We start from the raw sequence: 23807 nt of genomic DNA on the forward strand, positions 1-23807 counted from the left end.
GTGTGTGTGTGTGTGTGTGTGTGTGTGTGTGTGTGTATGTAAAGTTAAAAAAAATTAGAAAAATCTCGCTGTTGCTGCATAATTTCAGTAACAAGACAATAATACATTGTGATCGTGGGGATTTTTATTATTATTACCGTGAATGACGTGTCACTTCCATATAGTTAGCGGTGAGTGCGGTTTCCAGTATGAAGATCCCCCCCTGTCCGGCCTGTCCTGTTAAATTAATTGTTAGCTGCTCACTTCTGGCCGTACGCTTGACGCATACGTTTAGGGTGACATATTGTTGTGACGTAGATCTCCGGCAAGAGATAAAAGCAAAAGTGAAATGACAACCGCTTTTAGTTTTTTTATGATGAGAGGAACCTCATAACCATGCATGCCACACTGGAAGCTGCGATGTACCAATATTTAATCCTTCTTGTTGGATACAGCTTTATTTATTGCGGGACAATAGCACAACACGTGTACTCAGGTAAGAAAAAAAATTGTAATAAAAGAACAGATTTTTGTTTACTGTCACAATGTAATTACCTTACTGTAACAAAAATGACTCAAGCATATATTTGGATATTACTATAAGCATTGTTATCTGTTCGGTGTAATTTAACGGCTAGAAGATCTTTGATTGTCCTATTAAAATCTTAATTTTATAGAATAGGTAAGCATAACGCGGGAAGTTAGCTATTTGTGTGAACCTAAATTTAAAAAATAGCCTATATAAAAACGAGTAGGCTAAAGTGAAGCGGTGTTGTGTCGATATATGCTGCCTTGTCGAAAAATGCTACCGTAGTGCTAATAGATAGCCCTAACCCTAACTCTTACCCTAACCCTAACCCCCTAAAACCCTTACCTTAACCCTAACCCCTAAAACCTAACCCTCATCCCAAAACGGTGGAACTGCACATGCGCAGAAAGGCTCGATAGCACGTCTCGATAGGTAGTATTTTTCGACAGAACAACGGCAATTAAGGGGGTAAATTGAAGAAATGAAAGTGAAAGTAAAATTCCGGGGGACTTTCCGGAACCTCGGCAGTCAGCTGACTTTTCGTTTGAAATGCAGTATCAGCTCGGTGATTCAGTCGATTCACGTAAAACGCACGATTAATTAATGAAAGGAAGCTTGAAAACATAGATTGTACCAGTGTGTCTTTAAGATAAGGCTTTCGCGCAGGGGACGATTCCTTCAGCATCCGCCACGTGAGCACGAGCAGGTGCCTCCAGGGCGAGGACCGGCGCGTGGGCGTGGCACGCTGCACCAGCTTTGACCAGCAGCGCTGGAAGTGGGGCTCGGGCCACCGGCTCTTCCACGTGGCCACGGGCCGCTGCCTGGGCCTTGAGGCGGACTCCAAGACCCTGGCGCTGCTCAGCTGTGACTCTGCAGGGGACATGCTCTGGTGGCGCTGCAGCGGAGGCATCATCCACACCGCGTCCCAGTTGTCCCTGTCCGTGATCAATGACGCTGTTGCTGTCAAAAAGGGGTTTGGCGACCAGTGGATGAGAGACAACACGTCAGAAAACATTTGCCAGAGACCGTATCAGGGTAAGGTTGCGAGAACCTCACTCTCCACCTTCAGTGGTCCATCACCAAGTAAGATTAGCTTTGCAATGTCCATCCATCTATCCATCCATCCAAGTGAGCTTGGAGCCTGTCCTAGACAACAGAGTACAGGGCAGGGCTACACCTTAACTATAGCTACAGTGTGTTCAACAGAAAATACAGTTGGAAATAGTTTGCATTTATTTCAGTTGTCAAATCTGTGTAATAAATGTTCCCACAAAGAATTCAAGGATATAGATGATTCATGGTTCTGTTTTATGTTGTAGAGGAACAACAGCAGGTTAAAATTAAACATAGAGTTTCCCATCTTCTCGTAGGTTTCATGTCACCCTCCGTGTTTGATTAATTCAGTTTCTATTAATGCCTGGCTGTTAGTGACAGTATTTGGGAATGCCCTGCTTTGGACATGTGTCTATAGCCCCAGACCACCTTGCTTAAACAGCTGAAATGGCAGTTTAACCGCAAAGAGAAATCCCACGTTGTTCCGCAAGTCGGGGGATTTTTGTGTACAGTGTTTCGTTTCACTTTCTTTGCGTGTGACCTTCTTGGATTTTAGGGGGAATTCTGTATGATAATGAGAATAGTTTCATGCTTCACAGCTCAGGATTTGGTGTGATAAAACGGTAGTAAATAGATACCAATGATTTTTTTTATCCCTTTGATGGGCTGGCAACCCATCCAGAATGATGTCCTCTGGCTTGTGCTAATAAGGGATAAGCTCTCTGTGATGCTGAATTGAAAATATGGATGGATGGACTATTTTTTTTACAAGAATCTGATATCACCTGTATTTGTATCAAACAGATGTACATATGTACATATGTTTTTTTAAAATTTGTCAAGCATCACTACATGTAGAATTTAAATGTCCCCTGGGTATTTTTGAAAAAACAAACCGTTAAATATGGTCAAAGAGATTGTTTTGGAAAAAAATCATTTTGTTTCCTGGGAAACAACAGCACAAATCTTTATATAACCATGGGAACTGTTTATAGGCCTTTGTTTACTTGATGAAACTGCCTGAACGCAAGACCTGAACTGCCCTTAGAAGTGTTCAGAGATGAATTAAGTTTAAATTTTAATTCTATTTTAAATTTTAAGTAAATTAACGTGGTAAAATTAAGCATGTTCTCTATAAAAGAAGCCTTTACTAACGGAACTAGATTTGACTTCAGTTGAATTGTTCTCATTTCCCCTATATGTTTTTTTTATCTCACTGCATTTGCACGTCATTTGCATGATCAGTCTTGTACAGCACCATGGGAAATTCCTTCGGGGCAGCCTGCGAATTTCCCTTTTACTACAATGGCAGCTGGCATCATGGCTGCTTGTCACATGGCCAGGAGGAAGACCTCAGCTGGTGCCCCACCACTGGCAACTACCACGCCGACCAGAAGTGGGGCTACTGTCTAAGTCCTGGTGAGCGTCGTCCCTCTCACTGTTTGTCTGCAATGTAACGCTTTCAGGATGGGGCGTCTGCTGGAGGTTTTATTTACTTTTGTCTAGGCCAAAATATGCCTTCTGCACACACACATATATATATATATATATATATATACGCACACGCACACACACATAATTTTCACAGATAATTATAACAGACACAACATTTTAAGCAGTGCCAGTTCATTCATTTACAACAGTAAATATTACATACAGAAAGACTTAGATTTAGTTTTGTATGTTACAAGGAGAAAATATATTTTTTCAGAAACAGGTGTGCACATTTATTAGGCAACTGAGAAATACAATACAATTTTAGATAATTTTATGAACAAAGAACAAAAAACATTTTGACATAATTCTAAATAATAATTATGGTTTTAGTAATGAATTCAGAAGCTTAACAAAGGAAGTTTTACCATTGGAAATACTTTTATGTATTCTCATAGAAAAAAATTGAGACCACTATATTTTTAAACAAATCTGCATTGTTAAATCCCGGTTTAAACCTGGTTCTGCTGGCAGAGGCTACACTGAGCGTCAGGCTGCTTCCAGGCTCAGAGTTTCTAAGCCAGCAGTACACAAGAACAAGGCGAAGCAGGAGACACTGGGAATGACCAAAAACCAGCCAGGTAGAGAGTGGAAGTGACTTTCTAATGGCAGAGATGACCGTTAACTTATCCAACAGCTTCTCATGAATCATAGGACGACATCAATTGACCTTCAAAAGGAATGGGAAACATTAAGTGCAGGTGTGAAGTGCACTGCTAGGACAGTTCATATCAGGCTCTTAGAAGCAGGACTGAAGTCCCATAAAGCCAGGAAGAAGCCCTTCATTAATGAGAAACAGAGAAGAACCAGGCTGCAATTTGAAAAAAATTGTATATTACTCACAGACATACACCCATAAACTGAGAAATGAGTGAAACAAAAAATGTGGTCTCAATTGCCTTTGTCTGCTTCCGGGCTACAGTAGTGTCCTGTCTTCCCCTGTCTGGTCCACTGTGTGTTCTGTTGTCCCCTGTCTGGTCCACTGTGTGTTCTGTTGTCCCCTGTCTGGTCCACTGTGTGTTCTGTTGTCCCCTGTCTGGTCCACTGTGTGTTCTGTTGTCCCCTGTCTGGTCCACTGTGTTTTCTGTTGTCCCCTGTCTGGTCCACTGTGTGTTCTGTTGTCCCCTGTCTGGTCTTGATTTCCATCCCTTTTCAGCCCTATTGTTTGGTCTCTTTGGTCCCCTTTGAGTGAATCACTACCACTTTGGAATGGCCCAAACATTTAAAGTCCCTATTTTTTACTTGTGGGGAAACCCCTGGAAGCGTGCTTTCAGAAGCGTGCTTTCAGAAGTGTGGGTTCAGATCTGGAGACGGAGATGGTCATTGCAAAACAGTGATTTTGTGCTCTTGCAACCATTTCTGTGTTGATTTATATGTGTGCTTGGAGACATTATCTTGCTGAAAGGTCCATTCACAGCCAAGTTTCAACTTTCTGGCACAGGCTTCTAGATTTCTGACTAAAATGTCCTGGTTTATCATGGAATTCATGGCGCCATTCATGTTCAAAAGAGCCACTGGACCATTTGCAGTAAATCAGCCACAAAGTATCAATGATCCTCCACTGTATCTGACAGTGGGAACCAGGTACTTTTCTTTGTATGCGCTGCCCTTTGTTCACCAAACATGTCAGTGGTGTGCAGGATCAAGAAGTTCAACCATTGTCTCATCTGATCACGACACATAATTGTGATTGTAATTCCAGTGATATTTAACCAACTGCATGTGAAGCATTTAGTGGTATTGTGTCAGGAACAACCTCTTTCGAGAAACTCTTCCAAAAAGCTGGTGATCCTGGTGACATCGGACAATTGATTTTAAAGAAATCAATTTCAGAAACTGTGATTTTTCGGATCTGCTCTCACCTCCCGGCTCTTCCACATTGTGCCCCACGTGGGGGCAGTATATCGAAGTATCCAATTCCTGATAAATTTTCCACTGTTCAACCCTAATTAAAATCTTCAGTAATTGCCCTGATTATGCTCAATGATATTTTTAAACATCTTTCTATATTCTTTAGCTAATTTGTACTGGTTAGCAGCCTTTGATCTTATTTCAGATGAATGCTCTTTGGATTTCCCCGTATTGACAAAGAGCTTTTGTTTGTGTGTGATGTTATGTACGTACCACAGAGAATCAGGAAATGGTCATAGGCAGCTTGTGACTTCCGATGCAATAGCAGCAGGATAAAAACATATTTTTTCACCAATGATGCAAATATTCTTTCGTGTTATTTGTCATTTTTCAGTGGTGCCAACAATTTTACTCCACATGATCTTAAGATTTCTCAATTGTGAATATAATGTAATGTTCTTGAAGGGATTATTTTTATTAGGTAAATGGTAAGCAATTTTCTGACACATTTTGAAAGTAGTTTTGATTCTTCTGTAGACTACATTGTTTATTTTATATTACCCCAAATATTCTGAAGCTGATTCTATTAACATATGAAATAACTGGAATTTTGCTGGAATTCCCATTTAGTAAATGGAAAATTCAGAGCCATCTTGCTGGGTCGCATATTTTGTGTTCCTCTGTACTTGTCTGTTGGTACTTACTGGCCTTCAACTTTTCATTCCTTCTAGAACAATCCTGTGACATCCTATGGGAGAACCCCGGTTCCGGAACTTGCTACCAGTACAACCTGCAGGCAGCCCTGTCCTGGCGCGAGGCGCGGGCTTCCTGTCGCAATCAAGGCGGGGACCTGCTCAGCGTCTCCGGCCCCAAGGAACTCGCCTCCGTGTCCGGTGAGAGACACTCTGCTGCTTTCCACTCTCAGTCTCCAAGAAGAGATCGAGGAAGAGATTCACACATTCAGTCATGGAAATGCACGAATGAAAGCAGAGGGCAGAAGTCCAGCAGCAGCCTGGTGTGTGGCTTGGCGGGTTAGAATGTTCTGCTTGTGATTGAAAGGGACCCGGTTCAACTCCCAGTGTTGGAAGAGTGATGTCACCGTTGAGTGCTTCAGCAAAACCCTAACCCCCAATTGTTCCAGGGAGTGACTGACTGTTTCCTTAATTATATATCACTTTGGATAAAATTGCTAAATAAATGAACCAAGTGGGTGCTCTCTCTGCTATGGGGCTGATTGTTGCCTTGTAGTTTAAGGCACCTGAGCAAGCTCTGAACATCAGCTTGGTCAGCTGACTGGTTTGTACATCTTATTTGTCCTATCAGCTCCAGCCAATGTTAGTTTGCCTGAGCAGATGTGGACTGGACTGAATCAGCTGGACATGTCTCAAGGCTGGCAGTGGTCAGACAGCACCCCGCTCAATTTCGTCAAATGGGATGATGGTAAAAATGAGCTTTTAACTTGTCTTTTCCTCACAGATGTCCCTTAAACACCAGCATAGGCACGTTGAAACATTGTAGTGTGCATTTTAAGGTTATTATGGAGTACTTCTGCATTTGTAAACACATTTGCATTTAATTTCCACTCTCAAGATTTGATGCTTCTGTATAATATGTTATGGGCTATGTGATTGGCTGTGTAATATGCTATGAGCTGTTTGATTGGCTGTGTAATATGCTATTGGAGAGCATTATTTAATATGTGCTGTCGGCCTGTCGTGTACACTTTCACAGGGATGCCACTTACCTCCATCTTGCGGGAGGCAGATTGCGCAGTGATGACCCCCCGGGGGTTCTGGAGGAGCGAGGCATGTAGCATGAGGCTGCCCTACATCTGCAAAAAACCCCTCAAACGCACTCAGCCTGAACCAGCGGGTGAGAGCTGCAGGCCGTCATGCTGTTAGGGGCGGGATTTATTTGTTTAGCTAGTTTCCTTTAATTGATTGGATGGGGAATGGTGGGCGGTGCTTAATATACCTGGACCTTTCCATCAGCGCCACCATTGGACAAGACCACCTCCTGTGAGCCAAACTGGAAACCTTGGGACGACTTCTGCATCAACCTGGTGAAGGAGGAGCCCCAGACCATGACCGAGGCCCAGCAGTACTGCGAGAGGAGCGGGGCGGACCTCCTGAGCCTACACAGCCTCAGCGATGTGGAGGCACTCAGCACGGAGCTCCACACAGGTGCCACACCCCCACCCCCCATCCCAACACAAGACACTCCTACTGCATGTCTTTGAGAAGATTCGCAATCATTTATGGAGGCCGTCTGCTTTGTTGTGATTGGCCGAAAAAAATAACATCAATCTTATCAAACCAATCGGAAGCTTGGAGACCCACACCCAAGGGGGGTCATTCTGGGGAAATGCTGTCTGCATGGTCACTGGTCGTGAACATCAAATAGGCAACACCTGATCATAAAAAACCAGTCATTATGGGACCCCGAATGCAGACATGGAAGGATATGAAGACCTACCACATCTATCAGTTTGCAGATGAGATGCTTTACTTAGTGTTGCAGCTAGAAATTGGTGAAAACTACCAAAATATTGTGTTTTTCCTGTAGACAGTACCTAGATATTCACATTAAATAGATTGCCATAGTAACACGATAAAATCACAGCTAACCTGATGTTTAGCATTGATAGGTCTATTTTAGGGGTTTTTTTCCAGCCCCCCCAAATAAATGTGTGCTTAAGTTATGAATAGTTTTTTTATATGTCAGTTTGCCATCACCCCCCCTCCCCCCAGTAAAGACTCAGGCGCCCAATCCATTGATCTCAAACTATGCCCCTGCGTGTTCATGTACCAGTGAATCTGTAGACCAGGCCAGAGTGAGTAATGCATTTGGTTATGGTCTCCTCAGGTGGTGTGTTTGAGGTGTGGACCGGCCTAAGGAGTGAAGCAAGCCCGTACCTTTTCAGCTGGACCGACAGATCTCCAGTGTCTTTCACATACTGGAGCAGGGATCAGCCCCAGTTCCGCGATGAAAGCAAACCCGCCTGTGTCTCCTACTTTGAAGAGGTACTTTATGTCAGAAGGTTTGAACTTTGATAAAGACCTTGGTGAAAGTGGCAGGGTAGCCCCACAGGAAGCTCTGTAGGCTCCAGACTGGGTTGCATGCTCTTCTCCAGGTATTCCAGTTTCCTCCATGCATCTATGTGAATTGGTGCCTTTGAATTGCCTGTTGTGTGTGAGTGTGTGTCGCCTGATTATCCGGACTGTCTTCTGCGTTGTACCTGTACTCCTAAGGATAGACTCTAGGCATAAAGCATCCCTATACTGGATGACTGGTTACGGATTCATGGACGAATCAGAACTAAAAAGAATAAAAGATCTGCAAAACTGACGTGTATCATTTCTGAAATGATTGGGACGGTTGTGTTCTAGCAAAAAATGTACCACCATTTTGGCAAATATCATGCAATATAATGTAGTATATTGGAGTTTTCTTTTTCTGTTTACGGCACAGTCCCACTTGTGGCAAGTGACTCAATGTGACGTTAAACTGCCCTTTGTGTGCAAGAAGAAAGGGGAAATAAAGGAATCTACTGAAAAAGCAGGGTGTCCTGACGATGGCGTGAGTACTACAATTACAATTTGTACAAAGCTACTGTCAACTTCCCTTGTTCCAAATGTGTATCCATTGTTGTGCTCACACCTCATAGGCGGGCAACTCATACCGTCTCTTATCTCCTAGGAATGGAAGAGACACGGTAATGCGTGTTACAAGGTGGACACCAATGACGTTTTGTTCAAGGACAGGTGTGACCTGACCATTACGAACAGGTAATGAAACACTGTAATAAAATCATGAACGCCAGGAAGCTTTTTCCATAAGGGTACCTTTCTGTTAAACCAGTCTTCATTGTGTCTTTCACAGGTTTGAGCAGATGTTCATCAACACCCTTATCAAAGAGCATGTAACTCCTGAATCAAAATACTTTTGGACTGGGCTTCAAAATGTTAATGACACTGGAGAATTCCAGTGGATTACCAAAAATGGCCGTCATAAAGATATGACCTACAGCAACTGGAATGCATTTGAGCCAGGTACACAATGTGTGAGAAAATCAGTGGGATATTACTTTCTGGTAACTGGTGAAACGGTAGCCCAGTAGGCGGCACTGTGTCACTGTAGGTTGTGGGTTCAATTCTTAACCCTGGCTCTCTGTGTGTGGAGTCACCATGTTCTCCTCTGGTTTGTGTGGGTTTCCTCTGGGTACTCAGACTCCCTTCCACAGTCCAGTGGTATGCAGTTAGGTTAGGTGCCCATACTGTGTGCCAAAGCATGTACTGAGATGGATTGGCATCACATTCAGCATTTCCACTGCATACATGGTTATGGATGGATGGATGTGTTTATTGTGCCTGTCTGTCATGGGTTGTTTTTGAAATTAGATATTGACCTAATTTCACTGGGAATATCTGGGAATTGGTTGGCAATTTGAGCAACACTTTAGGGGAAGCATTAGCTTGACTGTTGTAATTAGGGCTACTTTGTTAAAGGCAATTAACATTGATTTCAAGGTTCCAATTACAGCTCTAGCCAGCGGGTGTGTCGCCATATCCACCAAAGCACTGGGTAAGTGGGAGGTGAAGGACTGTAACCTGTTCAAAGCTGGCTCAGTGTGCAAGAAGGACATCGGCCATCAGGAGGAACCAGAGCCAGACCTTAGTCTCCCCTGCCCTTCCGGGTGGACTTCCAGGCCTTATTTTCAATACTGCTACAAGGTGAGAAGAACAAACAGCTTCTGAGAACCAGAGCTGGGCAGTAGGGAGGAGGGTCTGTTAGGATGAACACGCAGCAATATTGTATTCCAGTAACTTGAGGGTGCTCTGCTGCCATCTGCTGGTAGGTTATCTTCTGTGACGTTACTTGACAGGTGTTCGATAAAGTGCGGCTGACTCGCAAGCGGTCCTGGGAGGAGGCCGAGCGCTTCTGCAAGGCCCTGGGAGCTCACTTGGTTAGCTTCAGCCACCTGCATGACATGGGGACTATTCAAGCCATCATGAAAGACTCCATCAGGTCTCACCCTTGTTTCACTTGTTTACTGCCTGTAGCAAGGTGACAGTCATGGGTCAATGACATCACACTTACTGAAATCATCCCTGCATGCTAGCCAGTCCCAATAACTGGAACTAAAACACCGCCTTAATTGTTAGAACAAGTTTGGACTAGTCTGACGATCTTAGTCACATGCAGAGAAAAAGGAAAATGCTGTAGAGTCTCTTGCTCTTTAACTTCCTGGTCCCTGGCTGGCATTAAACCACAGAGGTGGTCTGGTGACATTTACTTATTGCCTAAGAAGCAGCTTTGCAGAAGGACTGGGATGGGTAGAGAAATGGTCTGTGTGGTAGTAACTTGTGGTAGTTACTCAGCTGCTGACTCTAATGTGCGTTTGAACTGCCATTTAAGGCACTTCCTCATTGCCCTTTTCTGCTTCTCCAAAGCAGCTTCACAATGCCGCTGGTTTATGAGGCAATGCTATGACTGTCCCAGTTTGTTACCCATCCTGTATGGCAGTAGTGTCACCCTACCGAGCAGGCCTTAGCATCCAGCCCCTCTGTTAGCACATGGCTAACTCTGTGCTGTCTTAGCTTAGCGCCCAACAGTGTCTGCCTAAGAGATTACCCTCTAAAAGGAGTCTGGGTATATTTTTAAACAGCATGAACTCTGACCTTTTCACTATTGATCTTTTGCTTGTCATTTGCAAGATGGCGATTTGACGGGCGATTGTTTTGACCTTTCCCTCCCTCCAGCCAAGATCAGGACCGCTATTTCTGGAGCGGGCTAAACAGGCGAAGTGCCACCTCCGAAAATTCATGGGAGTGGAGCAACGGAAGACCAGTAAGTGGAGGATAACCTGGAGAGCGATGACAGCCGAAAGGGAATATATCATAAAGCTCATGCATCATCTGTCACCATTTATCCGAAAAGGATAAAGGTTATGACGTGGCCAAAGATGTTTGGCTTTGAACTCCAGCAATATCTATCTAATTCTTAACAATTGTCCGGAAATGTTCATTCGCTATTCTGCAGTTGGTACATTTTATTTACTTCTATTCAAAAGTATTTTTGGATTGACTGGAAAGTAAGAATTATGGACGTCTCAGGAGACCGATACAGCCTTATTGAGGAATTCCAGCTGATGTGGTTATTTCTGTGCTTTAGGTTTCGATTTTCTCCAAAGAGCTTCAGGAGGATGATGAGTTCAACAGGGATTGTGCAGCTTTCAAGGTATACTGCCGTGGTTTGTGTGTACAAATATACATATAATAAATACGTATATAGACTTTGAGGAAAAATCCCCCATGTTAGCAACGGTAGCAATGGGACTTGCTTGAGAGTGCATTTCGCACCTGGTTTGACGAGAACGTGCAAAGGAAGAGGTCTCCCCATCCTGTTTTCGTTGAACAACATTGCAAAGGGCTTCCTCATAAGGCTATTTTTGCGTCTTGACATGCTAAGCCAAGAAGCTAATTGAGCAGCGACGCCTGCATCGTCTATCACATAACACATCCTGCTCCGTATTGCGTGGTTTACTGTGTCGCGTCGATTTCGATTTTTTTGCATGTCCTAATACATCTCGCGAGATGGAAACTTCCTTCCTCTTGACGTGTAAGTCACTGGGTTTCTCCCCGTGTGCCGAAACAGATCCGCAGGAGGCAGTCCCTCGATCCCGAGCCTTACTATTATCACTGGATGTTCAACTACTACAGGTACCACTACCGGGAAGAGCCAGCCTACCTAACCCCATTTCACTGTGATGCTCAGCTGGAATGGGTCTGCCAGATCCCCAGAGGTAAACCTTACATCTGCCAGTGGAGTATGTTTATAAACCTGAGATCCAGAGCAATTAGCATTTAGAAATATCTATTTGGTAAATTCTGATTGACTGAATGTGACCTAGAGAACTGGTATCAAATTATATATGATGTGGTCGGATCTATATCAGTGACTTCGTTGTGTTTTCCTTGATATCCTAAAAAAAATGTAACAGAGTTTTTTTTTTATATGTTCTTTTTGCATCTTTGTACTTCCAGGCAAGAGCGAGACGATTCCTGAATGGTATAACCCAAGTGAGTGACCATGCAATTCTGTTATATGTCATTTACTTAGCTTGATTTATTATAGCAGCACAGAAAACACTACTATTTAACTAAACATAGTTTTTCTTTTATACACCTAAATTTTTTTTTTGCTAAGGTGTTTGAAAGCTGGACTTAGACACACTACGTTTTGTGCTCTTGGTAAGGCAGCAAATTTAGAAATCTGTGCCAGGATTTTTCAAAGCAGCCCTTCCTCGATCCCGCTACACAGGAGGCCATCACGAGACGTCAATATTCGTGGGTGGGAGAGAATTCTGGTTCGTGGACGACGTGAAGCTCACCTACGAGGAGGCTGGCGAGTACTGCTGGAACAATGGGAGCAAGCTGGCCATTCCCACGTCGTACGACATAATGAGGCAGATTGCGAAGAAAATCTCTGAGGTACAGCCTTTCAAGAAAAGTCTCTTGTGTGACTCAACTGATTTGGCCTCTGTGCCTCTCATCAGAAGGTGACCAGTTCCAAACTAATCTATGAATCATGTATTTGATGGACTCTTAACCTCCCAAAATGCTTTAGTGGCACCTGATAAATTGCTGACCATGCACTCAGACCTCAGACTTTGCTCTCGCCTATATGTGTGAGTGTGTGTCTCAGAGGAGAGCATGATGGGATATGTGAAAAGAGCCATTCCAGTGTAGCATTACTTGTGCAAGTGCAGATAAAGCATCATGTCATCTTTGCTGTTGTAGTTTCAGCCATTTCCAATGTTTATGATAAGTATCAGGGATCCCAGAATTATGACCCTTAGAATAATTAAGGCCAAGACTTTAGGATTTAGGCTGGGAGATGTTAACATTCATTCAGTCTGTAAGTAAATGTTCAGTGAAACACTGGATTGAAATAGTCGGAAATGGACGTTTTGGGGCCTCTTTTTCACATTGGCAAACATGTGACTTGTTTCAGATTTCAAACAATCGGTGGGTGGACTTATTTTGGTGGGTGGACTTGAAAAGCGGCATGCACCATTTTCCCTCCAGGTCAGTTAGTCTCTTTCTGAATTTGTCTGTATGGTGTTCCGGCGTTTTCCTGGTGTAATACCCCAGGAATGAGAAGAAGGACTGTATATTAAACATGACAGTTCCTATTAATTAAAGATAAAAGATCCTGTTGCCTATTTGAGTCATCGTTATGTCTACATATATTACGTACATGAGACATTCAGACATTCTACACGTGACAAACCTAGAACAACATTGTACAGAGGCTTCCATATGTAATATGAAATCTGCACCTATGTAAAAATGGATCATTTTTTCTCCCTACAGTTTCGATTTCTACCATTATCATGAATCCTATGGACGCTGCAGTGCTATACATCCATTTAGGCCTCCGGGTAAGTTATCATCACCCTGAGGTGCCACGCGGTAGCGTGGGTGTCATAAACTGAGACATGTTGTAATGGAACAGTTGCCAAAAAATCTCTCCCCCCCCCCACCCCTTTCGCTCAGACTTCATGAGGTACTGCGAGAAACCCCTTCCGTTCGTGTGTGAAAGGATGAACGTCACGTCTGTGGAGAACCTTGATCCAGAGCCACACCCAGCCGGCATGTCCTGTATCAACGGCTCCTTGACCTTCGGAGACAAGGTTTGGCATCAGTGGCGTTGCGATGCTTGGACATGCTCTCCTCTTTCCGGCACCTCAGTTTGTCGCTGATGCTCTTTTAGTTTTCTGCCCACATGCCCACTAAGAATCCGCCATAATCCACCATGAGCAAACCTGTGTGTGTATGTGCGTACGTAGTCTTTGTGTAGGAAGCACCTTTGTAGTTCTCAGTATTTCCTTGATGTTGCTCCTTAGTTGCATGGGATGTATGCTCTGACTTCACACTACTGCCCAGCTCAGTAAGCAATGATTACATTAAATGTAGAAAATAATCCATCCAACTTTCTTACAGTCTGGTACAGGATTGTGGTGAACTTGGGAAGCAGTGGACACAAAGCAGGGAATACCCTGGAAATGCAGTTACACAATCACACTTGTGTAAAACCTATTAACTGCACACAGCACAGAGATCCTCATTTTGTTTGATGAAGTTTTACATGTATGAATGTGTAGGTTGGTGGGAATGGAATGACTTGTAATGTAGATTTAAGTGATATGACAAAGCAGAGATGTCAGAGCATGAAGGGATCTTGTCTGTTTCTGCAGTGCTACACGGTGATCAAACCACTGTATCTGTCATTTGAACTGGCCAGTGATTACTGCCAATCACTGAAGGGCACCCTTCCTGTCATCTCCAGCCAACTAGAGCAAGGTCAGTGGGGTTCCCCAGCAGCGACCTCGGGATTCCGCGTGACAAACGCACAAGGCCGCACAAATCGACAAATCTTCTCCCATCTGTTTTCTTTCCCCCTCAGATTTCTTCACGTCCCTCCTTCCTGACCAGCCCATGAAGTTCTGGTTAGGCCTCAAACTGAATAAGTTAACGGGCTGGGAGTGGGTCGACAAGTCTCCAATCAAATTTATGAACTTTAACCCCCTGTTGGATGGATACTACGGACCTCTGAGAAGAAATGCAAGTGCCTTGTGCTGCCTGACATCTGTAGCCACACTTTGTTTGGTCTTCAACATTGACTCATGACATTTCCTTGTTTTCTCTCAGCTTCTAAATCCAGGGGGTATGGAAAATTGCTCCTATATAATCCGTGATCCTCATCCGGAAATTATGGGCACCTGGAACTATGTACCTTGTACAGACTATCAGTATGTCTCCATCTGCCAACATTACACAGGTAAACAAGCTAGTTAACTTCCAGGCAGTTAAGATAAGACATGTCGTGCCAAACTGTTACAGCATGAATGAGTTTGGTGAGTGTAGACCAGTGTTTCCCAGTCCGGTCCTCAGGGATCCACAGACAGTCCATGTTTTTGCTCCCTCCCAGCCTGGTTGGGAGCTGAGAGGGAGCAACAATGTGGACCGACTGTGGGTCCCCGAGGAACAGACTGGAAAACACTGGTCTAGATTATGTCACTCATTGGAGTGGTGAGTCAGACAGCATTGTATGGCCATGGTAAAAATGAATCCAGGTCTCGATCCCTTTTCCAGACAAACCGGAGAGTGTTCAGGTTCCCCAGGGTCAGTTTAAGGTCGGCAACCATACCTACAGAATCCTGCAGGGGAACCTGACCTGGTCTAAGGCAATGGAACAGTGCAAAGAACTGGACATGAACCTGGCCAGTGTGACAGAGCTCATCCAGCAGGCCAGCCTTAGCGTGACTGCCAGCAGAGCCAACATGTCGCTCTGGATCGGCCTGTACAGTGCAGATGTAAGAGATCATTTGTATTTTTTAAATTAGTAACATGTATCAATAAAGTATCAATTATTATTAGTATTATTAGTAGTAGTAGTATTATTAGTAGTAGTAGTATTAGTATTATTATATTATTATTATTAGTATGCCGAAAGAGGCATCAACGTCTGCCTCCTTGGATCCTTAAGTATTTGTGAACAATGCTTCTGAATTAACTGCTCTCCTGTTCCCAACCCCCCCACTCCAGAATTACAATTACAGATGGACAGACAACAGTCACGTGACCTTCAGCCGCTGGTCTCCTGAAGCCACGAGCGGGCGATGTGTCTACCTGGATACCGACGGCTTCTGGAAGGCCATGGATTGCGAAGCGGAGCTGCCGGGTGCGATCTGCCACATCCCGCAAGGTGAGGCTTGGGATAGAGGGACTGACAACAGAAACAATATAGCTGACTGTGGTTTATAGTCATGGGGTGAAGAGCTGGGATTGGTGTGTGTATATACAACCGCGGAAGAAATTAAGAGACAAACTATATTCTTAAATCTGCGTTTTTAAATCCTGGTTTAATCCTGGTTCTGCTGGCAGAGGCTACACTGAGCGTCAGGCTGCTTCCAGGCTCAAAATTTCTAAGACAGCAGTACACAAGAATAAGGTGAAATAGGAGACACTGGGAATGACCAAAAACCAGCCAGATAGAGGGCAGAAGTGACTTTCTAATGCCAGAGATGACTGTCAGCTTATTCAACGGTTCCTCGTGTATTGTAGGACGACATCAAGTGACCTTCAAAAGGAACGGGAAACATTAAGTGCAGGTGTGACGTGCACTGCTAGGACAGTTCATATCAGGCTCTTAGAAGTAGGACTGAAGTCCCATAAAGCCAGGAAGAAGCCCTTCATTAATGAGAAAGCGAGAACCAGGCTGCAGTTTGCAAAAAAAACATTTTATTCACAGATGGACACCTAAAAATTGAGAAATGAGTGAAACAAAAAATTGTGCTGTGGTCTCAATTTTTCTGCAGTCCAGTTGTATGTGTGTGTGTGTGTGTGTGTGTGTGTGTGTACACATACAAACATAAATATAAACTGTATATATGAGGAATTTTGTGCCTTATGCCCCCCCCCCCCCATCAATGACCCTGTATTTGATTAATTGATTAATTGTTGGAAGAGGAATGTCAACTTAAATTTAACTCAAAGCAGTCGTAACAGTACTGGAGGATTTTCTTTAGAAATGGCTGCCAGTTACAGTGCCGGTCAAACCCACTGAGTGACATAGACAGACACCTAGGGTGCCATTTCTGAGGGGCACCAACTTAGCCAGCCAAATTCACTGTGTCTCCAAGTATCTCGCTGCGACCTGCAGGAAGGACATCCAACCCGGCCTACCATACCTCATGTCAGTCATGCCGTTTGTTCAAGAAGCAGGTTGTTTTGCTTGATTTACTCATACCCAGCTTTACATTGATAGGCTACATTGCATTTGCAGTTCGTAAGGTTATCAGCTGCGATATAACAGTGTATGGATGGTACCACTGTGGCATTGCTAGTTAGCTAATAACTTGCCTTCGTGAAGTTGGAATGCCATATGAAGCATGCTGAACAGTCATTTGAGCAGCCGCTATAGTATTTCATGACGCATAAAGTCTTTAAGTTATCAAATTTTAAGCCTTGTTAATTTCACAGAGGCTATATTATCAGCAATTTGTTATTTACCTAGTTGTAGTTTGGTAGTTAGTTGTCTTTAGTCTTTTTGTATTTATTGAGAGCCATTGGAGTGTCTAGCAGAAACAAATGAAATTATCCTGGAATTAAAACTAAATATTTTTTTACTTAGCAACATAATTGGGCTGGTTGGATGTCTTCGGTCTCCTTCGACTCGCTCACATTCATGTTTTCAATCTTATCCTCATTGGGCCTCATTCGCCAATATTTTCTTAAGAATTCTCTTAAATATGTTCCTACGAAATTTGTTAAGAACAACCTACTTCGGATTCATGACGTGTCCTTAAGTAGCAGAATTGTTCGCACCTTTATTCTTAAGAATGATGAATCCCACATCTTCGTAAGTGAAAGCGCGTGCCAGTTTGTCCTAATTAGCATAGGGAAGCGCCCTGCAATTTCCCATAAAAGGGCATGAGACTGTAGGGCTGTGTGCAAGGAATGTCGAAGAGGCGCGCAGGCTGTGCGCCGGTTGGCACTAAGAGGAAAAAAAACTTCAGTAATGCTGAAGTAGAAGTATTAATATAGTAAATTCCCGTTATAGTGGACTCGCTTATAACGGAATATCATCTATGACGGAGGAGGTCCGCTGGTCCCGGCCGTGCGCCTTTAAAAACATGCAGAAAAAGCATCGGATATAGCGGACTGGCATATAACGGTATTTTGCTTATAACGGACAAACAATTTGGTCCCCAGGGCCGCTTTTAGCTGTAGTTTTGTTCAGCTATAACGGACATGCAGCTCCGCCTGCAGCGTGGCGTGCCGGTGATATCCAGCACAGATACGTAGTCGGGATTATTAATAGTCACGCATCTGGTCAGGTAAAGTTGGATTACTACATATACAATATAATAATCTATACCACAAGTGTGTCTGCTGAGGTGTGGCATGAGTAAATGGTGTCCTGTAGTTGTGTTCTGGGCATACAGCAACTCTGGATATAACGGACTTTGGATATAATGGACTGTTTTGCCAGGTCCCTTGAAGTCCGTTATAACCGGATTGTACTGTACAGGAGGTAAATGCAAATAGTTTAAGAACAAATTTGTTCGTAAGAACGGTTGGTGAATGAGGCCCATTGTTCCTTTGTCCCCATGTCATTTTTTTTTTTTTTACAGCTGTGGTCACTCCAGAACATAAGTCACCTGTGAAATGTCCCCATGTCAGCGGTGGGCCCATCTGGATCCCATTCCGGAACAACTGCTACACGTTAGGGGTGGGTTCTTCCAGGTGGTACGACACTGCACGGACGAACGTCCGCCAAAGATGCAAGAAACTAGGTACCTCAGGTTATTTGTTGTCTATGATAGGAACCTGACCCAAGTGATGTTTGTAAACTGTAGGAGTGATGCTAACAGCTCGAGTCATTGATTCTGTTTTCACAGACAAGAACGCAGAGATTCTAACCATTCGAGATGAAACGGAGAACAAGTTTGTGAAGGAACAACTCCTGCCTTTCAAAGATCTCGCCCAGTCTGTTTGGCTTGGACTTTTCAAAGACGAAAATGGTATACACAGTAGTGTTTTCTATTTTTGAAACCCATTGTATTTTCCAAATATAAGCTACTTTGCTTCCAAACACGCCCCCCCCCCCCCCAAAAAAAAAAAAATATATATATATATATTCTTTGGTACTCATACTTTTGGGGGGGTGGCTAAGCAGGTCTGGTGTTACTGGTGTGTTACAGGTCATTTAAATAAATAATAATAAGTAAATAAGTAATAATCATTTCTGGTCTTAAAGTCACTTTAGTAGTGATGGTATTGTGATGCATTGTAACCTGTAATAAAAACGTGTCTTCGTATTTCATTCTGTAGACAACAGGTGGAAGTGGTATGATGGCACCAATGTCCAGTATTCTAATTGGCCGAACGGAAGACCAGACGTGACAGGAAACTTCATGGTTGGCCTCAACCTCTTTGGGGCCTGGGAAGTGGTCACAGAATCGCTCTTTTCTCAATTCAAGCAAAGAAGCATTGTGGTCTGTAAAATTGACAACGGTATGTCTTATTTTTTTACCGAACAAAAAGAAAATAATGACAGATATTTTGTACTAAGTGAGCTTTTGTAACTGACCTGATGTTTTCCTGATGTATCTAGATCTTGGGCAAATATTTTCTGTGGAGGGCCAAATCTGAGCGTTTTTCATGTCTCATGAAAACCACAATAGATTTGTCAGATTTTACTATACATTTGTTATTAATTCAAAGAAGGCCATTTTAATGACCACTCAGGACAGTAAAATAGCTCTGGGCTGCTTTAATTGGGCAGTACAGGGACTCAGTGTGTCACACTCATTCTTCTCTGCTCTGCCTTTCCGTGCTTGCAGTTTGCATGTTCTTCCCATTTTCCTTCTTGCCAGATAACTCAGTTTCCTCCTGTGGTTAGGAGACTCAGTGTCTCTGAATTGCTCATTGTCTCTATCCGTTAGTGTGTCCTCTGAAGAACTGGTATCTTGCCCAGTGGGGATGTTTGCCATCACTCAAATCCTGCATTTACATGGGACCCCCAAGGTTTGAGGGCCCCCTGTTGGCCTCAAGCAGTCACCACACTGGGGTGGGGGTGGGGAGGGGCACCAAAGTTACTTTTTGAATGGGCCCCCAGAGACAAGAGTGGTTGGAAGATGAATGTACCTAAACAAGCAATACATTTTAATGTCTTAATTATCGAAACACTGTCATTAAAATTAATGCTGTTTTTGTCTTCTTGTTTTTTCGTCAGACCCGAAAGAGCAATATAGGACATCTCTAGAAGACCTGGGGACCTACGGCAACCTGAGTTACACCATCATCCAGAAGAAGCTGACTTGGTTTGAGGCTCTGCGCGAGTGCCATAAAACCGGGGCCCACCTGGCCAGCATCCATGACTCCACCCACGACAGACATCTGGAGCAGATCTCCACAGTCGATGGCTTCCCGCTGTGGATTGGCCTGTCCAGACAGCAGGTACATCCTGGTCGGGGAATCCCTATTTAAGACACTCTTACCATTTCCCAGAATTCCATTTTCTGATATGGTCAATAAGTAATTTGCAATTTATACATTGGAACCTCTCAAAATCCTCTTGTCGATGGATCAACATCTGTGACTTCGCTTCTGCTCTCTCTGGTGTATGAGTAGAATAGGCAAGCGTGTCAGTAAGGTATTTCTTTAAGTAATACTGTGCAGTCCTTATGAAACATATGGTAACATATTGTAAGCAATGTGATTCCATGCACAGACAACACACTCAGAGTTGTGTTAATGACTAAAAGCATAGACATAATGAATAATAGACACCTACTGCAGCGTGAACCAACTCGAGCGTTTAACTACCCAAGTGGTGCTCACAGAATCCTTATAATGACAGCTTATGTGCTTAGCGGAGCATGTCCCTGCATTTGCACTGCAATTCTTAGGTGCTTCTGAGCACTGAAAACATTTGCTTTAAAGCCGTTAAGTTATTACTTCTGAATGTGTGCCCTGCAATGGACTGGGATCCCATTCAGGAAAATGATTTTTTTTTTTACATAAAACTCTCTACATATGGCCCTAGTTTGATGAATGTAAAATGGTCACACAACCCGTGTCAGTTTCACATATAAAATTCGTCCTGTAATTCATCAGTATTGATCATTACAATCTTAGAAAAAGTTCTGTATTAATGGCAGAAGTCTCCCTGTTTTCTTAGATGAATGGCTACATGACTTATGAATGGTCTGATGGATCCGCATACAACTACGTTCCAACTGAGTTCTTGGACTTTGAAGACACAACTAGCAGCTGCGTGTCGATTAGCGTGAACGGCTCATGGATACAACGAGACTGTCAGTCTCAGCAGGAAGGAACCATCTGTTACATGAACAACATTGAGAGTGAGCACCTGATCAGTTCTAGAATTGAATAGAATTTGGTAGGGCTTCATAATTAAACAATATGAATAAAAGGTTAAAATTGTGCCTTACAGCCATAATCTGGCCACCAGTGGCGGGAAAGATAGATGGTTTTTATTTCTGATTTACAGGGTCAGACCCCCAGCCCATCTCTGCGTCACATAGATGTCCAGAGGGAAACAATGCATCTCGGTGGATTGAGTACAGGGACCACTGCTACGCATTCAGTATGACATTCTTCAACTACAGCATCTACACGATGGACAGTGCCAAGAGAATGTGTCAAAGTTTGGGTGCGTGTGCTTTACGTTTCCAAGGGCTGGCGATGACGAATCAGTATAACATTCATCTTAAACAGACAGTAAACTGAAAATTGTTGCGTTTGTTGAATGAGTCGTGATTCCGCTTTTCTGGGAATCAAACATGGAGGTGTTTACACATATACACTCTTCTGTTGCCACAGAAGCCTCGTCTCAGCTCCTCACCATACAGGACAGGGAGGAGAATGACTTTATCTCGAAGTACCTGTCAGAGAACCCCGTCCTCACCAGCAGAGTCTGGCTCGGCATGGATGTAGACTCCAACGGTAAATGTTCAAGACTTACTACCTCTGTGGGATATGCTTTATGCTAACCTTAACCCTAACTAGTATTATGGTCACATATAGTCTTTGGTAAAGGCCTTTATTTTGTTGTACACATGCTCTGCATTATATGACAATCAGACACTGCTCCAGCTCTGAAATGTTCGATGGGCCACAGGATTATCTAAGAGGGGTGGGGGGGATGTAGTTGGCCGCATGGTCTCGCTCATGTGCTGTTGATTTGTGCTTCAGATGTGCGTTTGGTGGTTCCTGATGCTTTGTCTCTTTCTGTTTGTAAGGGTTGCATAGAAATCAGCTTTTCTAATGAGCTTTTGACAGACACTGAGTCTCAGGGAAATGGCTTTGAGTCTGTCAAAAGCATAGCCGCTAAACGGTTTTTTAAAATAGTGACCAAAGGGGTATTGAAACTTTCTAAATACCAATTTGCTGAAAATTGCAGTGTCATGTATTTGGCCGCAGGGCGGGCCAAGCTTATGATTGGATGGTGCAAGCCGGAGAATGATAACAATAAATTTGAAATCCGTTCAATTCAATTCAGTCCAGTCCATAAAGGTGTCATGGATGAACCAAAGTTATGGGGAGTTCCTTGACCACATGATTGTGCTTTAGTACAATTTCTGATGTCAGTGCAGGTAGGAGCCCATTATAAATGACTGCCTGAAGCATGCTGTTTGGGGTTCTCCTGCTCGGAAATGCGCTATGGATGATCAGCATCCCTTCTGCCTCCGCCACTGACTGCACAGTGAACGGCTCCACTCACCCCAGCACTTCCATCTCTCCATCTCTCTCCACCTCCTTTCTTGGCTCCTCAGGTGAGCCGGTCAGCTGGTCGGATGGCTCCAGCCTGCAGTTCTCTAACTGGGATCGGACAGGTGAAACACACACGCACCTGAAAGAACGCTGCGCGGTCCTTTTGCCGGGAAAACAAGGGGCCTGGAGACTCGTCGGCTGCAAGGACACGCACAGTCGCATCGTCTGCAAGATGCCCAGCTGTGAGTGTTGACCTTCGTGACGAACCCAAAATAAGAAATCCAGTATTATAATACTGTGTTATGGGGCCATGACAGGTACCAGGCTGGTACAAAGCGATCATAACTAAGGGTGAGATTTGCTGGGAGAAATAAAAAGAGATATTTCAAGTCTTTGTGGCTCAATGCTGAAGATCTTTTAACATTGCTCTGCCTCAGAGATACACCCTTACTTACTCCTATTGTCCCTCCCTCCCTCTCTCTCTCTCTCTCTCTCCCCCAAAGGGTCAGGAAGAACAAATGTAGTCCTCGCCTTCTTCCTCATCATTTTTATAACGCTGGTCACCTCTCTGCTCATCCTGCTGTACAGGAGGAACAGGTCACGGTTTTTTTCCACGGTGCGTTACCAAAGGCAATTTGACAGAGCCGACTGCACCAGCATTGTAACACAACTGGAGTGAGCAGTGATTTTTGCACTCAATCAAGGTGAAAACTCAGTTTCAAAAGCACCATAAAGCAAAAAGACTACAAAACTTAAGCTTTTTTGGTATGTCCACCCTTAATAAAAAAATTAATAATGGTCAGTTCTTGACAATATCTGGTGTTACTATGCAATCAATATTTCTTGTGCGTTGTGGAGTAACTCCGGCGAATACTGCAAACTCTAGATTTTACATGGCATTATTAAGTAATGATCAAGTGTAAATGGTGTTTGGAAAAAAATTGCGTATTGTTCATGCTGTTTTTTCTGTTCGCAATGCTTTCATCTTCAACAATGTCAAAGCCCCCTCCCCCTATCAAAACAAACATGGCTGATTGTCTCCATCGGTTATTGTCTAAATCCTGATCCCCGTTTAATCATTTAAAAAAAGAACGTGGGATAATCAAGTGGGTTCTCGTTCAAGCATGATAAAACTGAAAGCTGATTTCTAAATGAATGTTACAGCTGAAATGTATTTTTCGTACCTTTTTATGTGTTTACTTTTATGTCGAAATGTTCAATTTTTATCTGTGAATTGCATCGAATTGCACTATTGTCGAGCTGATCGTTTTCCTTTTGTACATTTTGTAAATATTTAAGCGACGACCATACCTTCGACTGGTTATTAACACTGGAAGCATTTCTCTGACTGTAAATAATGTTCTTTATTTTCCTGTATCAACTTAATATAACACTGAAGAATAAACTGGTCTTCTATATTTCTGCTCTATACATTTCTGTTGTATTATTAACCCTCGTTATCTTTGCCTTGTTTTCAAATATTTGTAGGCTGAAGATAAATATAGGCTACTGCCATTTTTTCAGTAATATAATAGACTGCACGTAACAAAATGTTACTGGGGTGTGAAGCAAAGCGGCACTTCCCACTC

At 43.4% G+C, this 23807-nt stretch overlaps 1 protein-coding gene across 2 annotated transcripts; it reads left to right on the top strand.

Moving 5' to 3' along the window:
• Nucleotides 1–132: 132 nt before the first annotated feature.
• LOC111838953 (lymphocyte antigen 75) lies at nucleotides 133–23636 on the top strand. 2 transcript variants are annotated; one of them, XM_023802559.2, is made up of 35 exons: nucleotides 133–475; nucleotides 1175–1543; nucleotides 2807–2980; nucleotides 5638–5799; nucleotides 6230–6346; nucleotides 6638–6778; nucleotides 6898–7089; nucleotides 7772–7929; nucleotides 8378–8485; nucleotides 8606–8694; nucleotides 8789–8958; nucleotides 9449–9639; nucleotides 9792–9934; nucleotides 10669–10756; nucleotides 11081–11146; nucleotides 11564–11711; nucleotides 11953–11988; nucleotides 12230–12399; nucleotides 12923–12996; nucleotides 13285–13352; nucleotides 13468–13604; nucleotides 14169–14274; nucleotides 14378–14535; nucleotides 14623–14752; nucleotides 15067–15287; nucleotides 15520–15679; nucleotides 18111–18272; nucleotides 18378–18500; nucleotides 18811–18993; nucleotides 19715–19938; nucleotides 20663–20846; nucleotides 20996–21157; nucleotides 21328–21450; nucleotides 22281–22460; nucleotides 22722–23636. In XM_023802559.2, exons 1-35 carry the CDS (start codon nucleotides 376–378, stop codon nucleotides 22895–22897), a joined length of 5193 nt encoding a protein of 1730 aa, XP_023658327.2. In that variant the 5' UTR covers nucleotides 133–375; the 3' UTR covers nucleotides 22898–23636. The 2 variants fall into 2 exon arrangements, with proteins under 2 accessions (XP_023658327.2, XP_072574563.1); XM_072718462.1 differs by having other exon boundaries at nucleotides 134–475; nucleotides 11953–11989; nucleotides 12225–12399.
• The last annotated feature ends 171 nt before the right edge of the window (nucleotides 23637–23807 follow it).

The sequence above is a fragment of the Paramormyrops kingsleyae genome, chromosome 1 (genome assembly GCF_048594095.1).
Source record: "Paramormyrops kingsleyae isolate MSU_618 chromosome 1, PKINGS_0.4, whole genome shotgun sequence".
In the NCBI taxonomy this organism is placed as follows: Eukaryota; Metazoa; Chordata; class Actinopteri; order Osteoglossiformes; family Mormyridae; genus Paramormyrops; species Paramormyrops kingsleyae.